General features: G+C 40.3%; 1 protein-coding gene across 1 annotated transcript in view; it reads left to right on the forward strand.

The window, feature by feature from the left end:
* Nucleotides 1-8020, forward strand: part of LOC148834782 (disintegrin and metalloproteinase domain-containing protein 12-like) — a 90232-nt gene extending 82212 nt beyond the window's left edge. The window contains exons 17-23 of the mRNA XM_088916657.1: nt 550-627; nt 1658-1766; nt 2486-2624; nt 3030-3138; nt 4887-5132; nt 7338-7459; nt 7948-8020. Coding sequence (XP_088772783.1) covers nt 550-627; nt 1658-1766; nt 2486-2624; nt 3030-3138; nt 4887-5132; nt 7338-7459; nt 7948-8005 — 861 coding nt within the window. The 3' untranslated portion in view covers nt 8006-8020. The remainder of the gene's footprint in view (nt 1-549; nt 628-1657; nt 1767-2485; nt 2625-3029; nt 3139-4886; nt 5133-7337; nt 7460-7947) is intronic.
* The last annotated feature ends 1456 nt before the right edge of the window (nt 8021-9476 follow it).

A 9476-nucleotide genomic window follows, 5' to 3' on the forward strand; every position in this document is an offset into this window, starting at 1 on the left:
GCAGATGAATGACATCATTGCATGAAAGAGCTGATGTGGTTTTCTACATTGCATGGGTCTGAATCTCATGAAAATCAAATACCAATATTCAAACGATACCATTCTCCACATTTTCCCGTATAAGGAGAACCAATTCCTATTCTACAATTCATTTTTAGCTTAAATTGTCAAGGTTTATGTGGCAGCACAGTGGTGTGCAGTGGTTAGCATTGCTGCCTTGCTGCACTGGGGCCCTGAGTTCAATCGGTGGGCTTCTAGCTGCCTGCAGTTTGTATGTACTGGTCTTTTAATTGGCTTCTGGGGAAACTGGCCCCGGTGTGAATGTGTGGATGTTTGTGTCTGGGTGTGCCCTGAGATGGACTGGCATCCCATCCAGGGTGTATCCTGCCTCGTGCTCATTGCTTTCCAGGATAGGCTCCGGCTCCCCTGCAACCCTGAATTGAATAGAGCAATTAGAAAATGGATGGATGTTAAGGTTTGTGTGAGCAGAGAGTTTTTATCCAAAGCAGTATGTTTCATTTCATTGTGTATTCTTTTTTTCTATCTTAGTTATGCCTAAATCGCCAGTGCCAGAATATCACTGTGTTTGGGGTATATGAGTGCTCTGGAAAATGCAGTGGCCATGGGGTAAGTCCTTATGACAGTCAATACTCCGGACATTATGGATTCCAACTGGCAGGGGGCAGAAGGCCTCAAAGTATTTATAAAATCACACTCCACAGCCAGCTTCCTTATTGTACCATATTTACTGGAACATCCGGCCTGTGCAATGTAGGCCATGGTTGAACAGTTCCACCAGTCTTCATATGCTATATGCTACATAGCTTTTGGCTTGCATTTTAATGAGCTCTATTGAATTTACAACACAGTACTTCAATTATGGAAACAATTACAGACCCTCATAATCAATTTTCATTGCTCCAGAAAGGTTAAATCAAATCAAATGTAATGGTTTCGTTTATGCCCCATTTAAAATACTATCCATTATCTTTTGGCCTGTAAAGACAAACAGTTTTAGCACTCTACGTACATCCAAAAGAAACCTTATTTTGCCAAAAACAACACTGTCCATTCTGGTTTTGGAAGTACACAATAGGACAGATTTATTATGTTATCGATTTGCTTTGCTGTTGGCCAAGAAATGAATGAAAAAACAGATTTATAGGATCACTGCAAGTTAATGTCTTGAATTAAATACACAGGGTACAGTACATCCTGGCAAGGGCTTACATGCCACATTAATTCTGGATGAGATTTTGTACCCAAACTGTAACTTTTACTATTTCTTTGTTAAAAGAACATCCCTGGCTTAATATTACATATTTCTAAATCCAGTTTCTTGATTAAGCATTTCACAATTCCTTCTCCATTTATTTTCCTTTTACAAATACTGTCAAATTTGCAATTGTAGAAAAAAGGCTTTATCAAGAAGGCTTGGGTGATTTCCAAGGCTGGCTCAATTATTTTGTTCACAGCCAGGATAATCTCCACCTGGACCCAAGAAGGAATTCCTTGAGAACGAACTCTTCTATTTCTGTATGTCAAAGATATATTTTTAGACAAGCTCCCTGTCGGAATAAAGGGTGGCCTTTGATGGAGTTTTTTTGATGATGGTGTGCAGCAGTCGAAAATCTCATTTGCTTTCTGTCCTTGGAAGGTCTGTAACAACAATAAGAATTGCCACTGTGAGGCGCACTGGGCCCCGCCTTTCTGTGATAAGGCAGGATTCGGCGGGAGTGTGGACAGTGGACCTATGAGGTTGGCAGGTGAGCAGTACAAGATAGTACAAGCCTTTATAACGCTTACCTTCGGTGTTGAAAATATTACCGAAGTTAGCATTTAGAATTTTCTAAGACTGACAAACCTTTTAATATACAGACATTAATAAAGATAACGATGTAACCTAGTTTAGAACCTTTCTGAACTTGCTAAAAACAATAGGATTTACACTTCTGTCTATGGGCTTTATATAGCAAAGAGAGATTTCTCTCTGTAATATACATACAGATAGTGTTGTAGCAAAGCAAGAGCTGGCATCATTAATAGACCTACAGTGTTGGTCTTATGTGCTGGTCTATACAGTATGTTTAGAAAGCTGCACATAGCTTTTCAAAAAAAAAAATCTTGAGTGCGCTCAGCTGACTGTTGAAAAATAATTTTAAAAGACGAGTCAGGACTTGACAATTGCAGCATAGCTTAAACAATATTATAAATATGTGGAAAGCATCCAGACAGCATTGCATCTGCTATTCTTGTGTTTTTGGGTGTGCGTGTAAAGAGCAAACCCAGATTATTAAATGTATAAATAACCTTAGTTGTAAACTATATTAAGTTATTGTAAGTCATTTTGCATTTCTGCTTGTTTATTCCCTTGACATATGTTTTTGAGCAAAAAAGGATTCATTTTTCCACTTAGATTTACAGCTAAATACAATTCTTAGAATAGAACAATTGCTTTCATAGCGTCTGCTTTATGTTCTGTCAGCTGACAGCAACAGTCTCACAGTTGGAATTCTTGTGACAATGTTGTGCCTCCTCACTACTGGACTGGTCATCTGCTTTAAGAAGAAGACACTAATTCATCTTCTGTTTACTAATAAGAAGACAACAATAGAGAAATTAAGGTAGTTTCCGCTTGCTTCTTCCTCACAATTTCATTTAATTTCCTTATGGAAATCTTTTCCTGTGTTTCTTCCTGTTGAACAGGGGGTTGCCTGTCTTTGTATTTCCTCAGTACAAATGCTCTGGCCCAGTGCGTTTTGCATTCATGTTGAAATGTGATTTTAGCACGTTGATAAAGCATGTGCCATTATGCTGATATAAAAGAATATGTGAAGACCAAGGGAATTATTCATACTACGTCAATGTGCATTTATTGTTATGCACTTAAACAAAAATGTCTTTATGTCAGTCATAGGCTTTTAGTGTTAATTAAAATGTGTTGGTAAGGTAACAAGAAATACAGTGCATAGCTGGAACCACTTGGCCAAATGTGTTTCATTAAAAATATGTCTCGTGTTTTATTACAGGTCTGTTGGCCCAAGCAGGCAATCCAGCCCAAACCAAACGCATTCAGCTTATAGGAACTCCCCTTCCAGACAGCCCCCAGCCAAGCCACAGAACTCCAGTATATGCAAGGTAGGGTCTCCTGGTGCTGCTTAATCAGGACAAGAGATCCAGCTCGTCAGACTGTATTGGCTGACATACAGTAACTTGAAGAGATGCAGAGGCCAATTGGCTGTTGCAGTGTAATATCTGTCCAGTCTGAACAAAATGAAAAAGGTATTACAGGCTGATCCTTTACAGATGTGGGGGTGTCACTTGAAATTCTTTAAATCCTATCGAAAGTATAATTCGTTATATTTATCCAAATTTGAATTCATCCACACTCTGTTATTATAAAGCTAAAAAAAATAAAAATAAAGGTTTCACAAACCAATTTAAGGATTAATGTCGAAACAAAAATGATTGCTAGCTTGGCAATTGAGATATTTCTGTCTCCTTTCCATAAGGAGTATTAATGGGAGTTATATTTTCAGCATAAGCTCCTTTAACGTTATTGAAGAAAGGTTTATTTTAAATAAAAACTAAAGCCTGGAATATTATTATACATTTTACTTAATGGTTTTATATACAATAAAAAATCAGTTTAAAAATGAATTGAAGTGCACGAAGGAACTGCTTAAAGTCTGTTGAAGTACATATGCATGGACTGGAACAGCATGACAGATCAAATGAGAATTATTTTTCACCACTTTAGCTAATAGAATTACTATGTAAGGGAGTTGTGGAGACTAGATATGGGACATACAACACAATGCATGCAGACGTCAAGAAAACTTTTGATATGGTCCCTCCTAAAAGGTTGATTCTAAGATTAAAAGCCTTAGGAATCCAAGAAAATTACGGTATGCACATGGATCAGGAACTGGCTATCAAACAGGAAACAAGTTTATTAGGGCAGATATAATAATGGTATGCTACAGGGAACTATTTTGGGTCCATTGCTTTTCCTGATCTATAGCAGCAATTCAGATTCTGAAAACAAGTTAAATTTGCAGATGAAACTAAAACAGAGGAAGTAATGAACAAAAACAATGACAAGATCAGTACAAAGACACGTAGACAAAGTTAAGATTAGACTTGGCACACATATGGCAAATCAAATTTACAGTACAAAGTGATCTACACTGGTAGTATGAACACTACACACATGACATGGGATTCTCAACTGCAGGAAGAGACACGCAAAGAGGTTGTTTATGTAATTTCTTTGATATCCTCATCAAGACAAGGTGGGGAAGCAATAAAAAAGCAAACAGAATTCTTGGGTATATTACAAAAAGTGCAGCATTTAAATCCAGGGAAGTTATGCTGAAGCTTTACAATGTTGTGCTACATTTTGGTCACTAAAACTACATAAAGTATATTATAGCCCTAGAAACAGTCCAGCGAAGAGCAATAAGAATGTTTCCTAGTCTCATGTAAATTGCCCTTTACAGATGGGTTAAGGGATCTAAATCTTTTCAGTCTAGAACACAGAAGCTTGTGAGGAGTTTTTATTCAATAAAAAAGATCCTAAGGGGTATATTTAAAGTTTACACAGGAGACATTTCCACACTCAGTAATGAAACAAAGACAAGAGGTCACAATTGGAAACTAAGGGGTAATTAGTTTAGATGGGAGAAATGAATAGAACACCCACACCAAAGAGTTGTGGGTATCTCCCTGTCAGGTAGTGGACGACATTGGGCACTTGTAACAAATGACTGGCCAAACCTTTACTTTCACTTGACAGTGAAACTACCAGACAAGGAAAATAGGCTGAAAAGGTTGCTCATTTGCAAACGTTCTTGCCTGCAGTACTCTGCTTTGTCCTCCTGCAGCCTTCTCACCTCCCCTCTGACTGCCTGCTGCCTCCTCACACCATCCACCCCCACACCCTGAGGAAGCTGCCTCAGTTCCAGCCCGTGCACATCAGCCACCCGATCCCACTGCCACTGGGCGTGAATCAATCACAGCCCCCTGTCCTGCCCCCTCAGAGGGTCCTGCCGCCACACCCACCCCCCTCGCCCCAGAAGGGTGCACCGCTCCGGAACTGGCAGGCCCAACCATCCTTTAGACACGGTCAGGTATGCACATGTCAACTCACTGGAACACCAATGTGCTAATATCCTGATTTCAAATGTCTGTAGATGCACTGCGGTAAGGTTATAGCACAGTGGGGGTAAAAGAATCCCCTTCTGGGGTCATTATGATCACCTCTAATTGTGGAGCTCAGCTCTTCTGTGCAGTCATAAACAAGCACTTCTTTTAAATGGCCATGCCTCAAAACACTGAGGTCAGCTCACACAGTTTCCTCTCCTCTTAGGCTAGACTGTGTTTTTCTCTGCATGTTTTTGATTAGGCTTTAATCAGGTTTGGAGTTAATAGAATAAAAGGTACAGAATGTATAAATAGGCCCAGTTAAAGACACCGCAGGTGGACACAAGGATAGCCTCAGGCCCTGTTGGAACAAACTATTGCTGCCGACATCTGTTCAAGTCATTTAGCTAGAGCTGCAGGGCCAGCTCTGGGGGACTCCTTGTTTCCCCTGATGGTTTCACAAGTGACAGGTAACTGAAACAGGGCTGGAGCATGTGTTAGAAAAACTTAACACCACACCGTGACAAATTATGACTTGGTTTCAAGGGTATCAAACTTAACTTTTTGGTTATGCCGGACTCAGGACAAGATGTCAGAGCTGGAATTTTGTAACTGAATAGCCATGGTGTTTTCTTTTACGTTCTATGTAAACTTTTACATTCCTGCTCACAGCACATTGTCTATACAAGTCATTTTAAAACAATGGCAATGACCAGTTGCATATCCATTGCATCCGTTTAATGCTATATGGAAAGGCAACAACTAAAACTGTATTTTGCGAAGAAGCAAGACATTTGTCAGACATTTGTACTTTATTAATAGACTGAAACAAGAACTTCTGTGAATGCTACAATTGGTATTTGATGGCTTTCAGATCCTTTGTCATACAGTACCTGTAAACTGTCTCTGTGTTATACAGTATGTTATAAAAAGATTGCTGTTACCAGGTTGCAGCTTCTTGTCCAACAGCTGCTGCATGGCTGTACTTTGCAGACCAACTAGCCAGATCTGCAGACACTAATAGATGATTTCTAATTGAAGTGCTGGTGAGGAAGGCAGGGCAATGTCAATTAAGCCTGAAAATTCTACACACGTTTAGCTTTGATGCCTGTGCCATCCGACACAAAGGCAGGCATACAGTATGTTTCTGTTCTAATCAGGCCACCTTGGAACTGGTCCATGGCTTCAGGCCTAACGCACTGTAACCTTACAGAGAAAAAATAACAATGCCTTGATAATGGAGTAATGATCACGGAAACATAAGAGAAAATAATATTTCACTTAAGTGACATGGGCTGAGGTGATGCAAACAGAAACTGCAAATGCTGATGAGTTTTCAGTCTTGCAGATAAGTTGAATCATAATGGAATCCTTACGTTCATGTTGGATGCTCATTCTGTCTTCTTAATGATATGGTGGAAAAAAGACATAAGCAGTACTTTATAAAAAGCTCCTTCTTAAGTACCATGCTCTTTTGGGGATTACTGAAGTGTTTTCCAGCAGTTAATATTGAAGATGATCTTTTCCTGTCTGAGAAACACAATGCAGAACAGCTGGGATGTAGGTAGCAGACGTTTGCCATTAACTCATCCTCCCTGTGTAGATTAGTAACACATGATAGCTCTTCATCAGATGCCTTCTGGAAAGAGCTGCCATGAAGGTGATAGCAAGTCTATTCAAAATCGTTAAACTGTGCTAGAGTAGATTTTAGGTCATGCTTTTGTCTGCGTGGCTTGGAGCGCCCCCTGGTGTCATCCCAGGGTAATGTCCGTTCAGTTCACAACTATGACAGCTGCGTGCTGTTTCAAGTGCTTTGGGTGACCTGTTTAATAAAATGTAGTACAGTAGTTTAGTGATAGTAATTTCTATTAACAGTGTATTAAAATAATTAGACCACTTCAAAAGCAGAGCACAATGAAAAACCAATCATTGTGCTAAGCTATTTGAATGGTCTATTTTATGACTCGGCTAGTTGTAGCACTCACCATCCAGACATGAAGTAATGTTTATAGTGTACACTGAAGTAACATGTTTTAAATTGACATCCTGAAAAATTCTTAAGTACAGTATATGGAGTTTAATAACAAATTGATCTGCTGGTTGTTTGGTTAAGTGGAGACTTTGTCTAGAACAGAAGTTGTAAGTAACTACAACCCTCAAAGTGTTTGATACCCTATTCTGCATTGTCACAGGAACAGGAGAAACCCAGCCCTCCCAGGAAACCACTGCCAGCAGACCCCCTGGGCAGAGCCCCACGGCTGAACCGCAGCCCCTCCGCCATGTCTGGAGCCCCGGGCCCTCTGCCACACGCGCGGTCAGTGCAGCCCCAGGGGGCTTTCTCTTGGGCACGCGCTCGAATTACAACTGGACAGCCGAAAACCTGACCCGCTTCCTGTCGGAGGCTCAGTCGCACACTGTGAAAACAAATACGCAGGAGTTAAATCAAGGGCCCCCACCCTCTACAGAATGACTCGCAATAGGAAGTGTGATCCCGGAAATCCATTTGTTTTTAAATCACTGACAATTCAGTATCTACAACGATACAAATTCAACTTGAAACGGCTTTAGGGATTCAAAACAATGGTTCTGTCTACCAGCACCTTTGCGGTGCACCTTTAGAAATCAAAATAAATAAGTATTTTACATATACTGTATAATGTCTGGTATATACACACACTTGAAAAATAAACTTTAAGCTGTGCTTTGCTTTGACAGACTATTTCAATCCATGAGAAAGGGGCTGTCACCGTGGTTACCAGTATTCATATTAAACTAGATTATTTTATTATTTTCTACTTTCAGACCTGCTCCCAAGCCTCCAAAACTGCCCAAGCCCATCAATGTCCCACATGTGAAGTAGAAGGGAAACGGCCATGAAACCCATCTACAGATGAAGACACAAATTTGCACTAAACACAAGTTGATCCTCTTGGGTTTTTATAGAAACTTTAAACACGGTGGGTGTCTCTGTGTTTGACTGAAAGGGACTGAGCTGACCCCTTGGCGCTCTGCCTCAGATAGGTGCTATGAGTCCTTGCTCAGGTACTTGTAAATTATTTGATCTGTATTTATTACAACGCGGTGCACTGTGGTAGACACTTTTGACAGCTACATTTGTGATTATTTTTAAAGCAAATTCTGTTGTTTTGCACCACAGCTGAGGGAGTATTTTACTTTCCTTAGTGGTTTTATAATGAGTGTAGAGAGCAAAAAGAAAAAAGACAGTCTAGCATTTTACAATAAAACAAGAGCGTGATTAAGTGAAGCAATGCTGTGGACAGAACTGGACTCTCATTTTACAGACATGGACGTCTGTAGGAGTATTAAAGGGAAAAATTTGAGCTTCTTACTTGATGAAAAATAACTCTTATCTTTGCTGTTTTAATTTTGTCGGACAGTATTTAAGGTCATAAAAAAACTGGGTACAACTATGGCTCAAAAAGCACATCACAGCATACAGGGCCTAATATACCACTTGAACTGTTCTTGACTTGTTCAGCAACCTCTAAAGAGAGATTTTAGTATGAAGTATGCTTATCAAACTGTTTTGGTGGGATTGATGAAATAGGAATTCAGATCTTGAAATGAAAAGCAAAAAGGTACAGAAACACAATCAAGTATTAAGATGAACGGTCAGCATATTCAACCAAAGCTGTAGTTATATCTGCTTTGCCTCAATTATAAAATCGGATATTCTGAACTACTCTGTTTTGTTACCTCCACCCGATTAGGAATTACCAGTTGTGTGTTTTTCACTTCTTGACTCATGGCTACAAATCCTGCAACCGCACACAGGGGAGAATGAGGGAGTGTAGGTAGACCACTCCAAATGAGGGAGTTCAGGTAAACTACTCAAACCCACATTCGAGCTGCTCATTTTCTAACACATCACACGCATCACGGCCCCGTACCGAAGGTTCAGGGCCAAGAGGAGGAGCGGTGGATCCTTCACCGACAGCATCGCAAGGCTGCAAGCGCCCAGGAGGCCGCAGGGTTCACTGTGTCACTGACAGTCAACCCTAGTCGACTAATCCTGTCCTACCTCTGACAGCGCTCAGCAAGTTGTGCGCCACGACTCGAGGAAGCCCGGTCACAGCCTCAGCCTGCGCTCAGTGAACATGTTACTGGTTGAGCAGAATACAGGACTGCTGGCTTCTTATTGCATCAGCTTGACAGATACAGCTGTACAGCCTTGACTGCAGACACATAACCCAATTTTTTGTGCATTTAAGACATATATCGTATGGCCTTGCAGCAATAGGATTTGTCTGAAATTTGTTTGAGCTGACAGATTAATTATATTCCTCATCACTGCGTTAACAAGGTATGGG

Source organism: Atractosteus spatula, chromosome 5 (genome assembly GCF_055471065.1).
Source record: "Atractosteus spatula isolate fAtrSpa1 chromosome 5, fAtrSpa1.hap1, whole genome shotgun sequence".
NCBI classification, from domain to species: Eukaryota; Metazoa; Chordata; class Actinopteri; order Semionotiformes; family Lepisosteidae; genus Atractosteus; species Atractosteus spatula.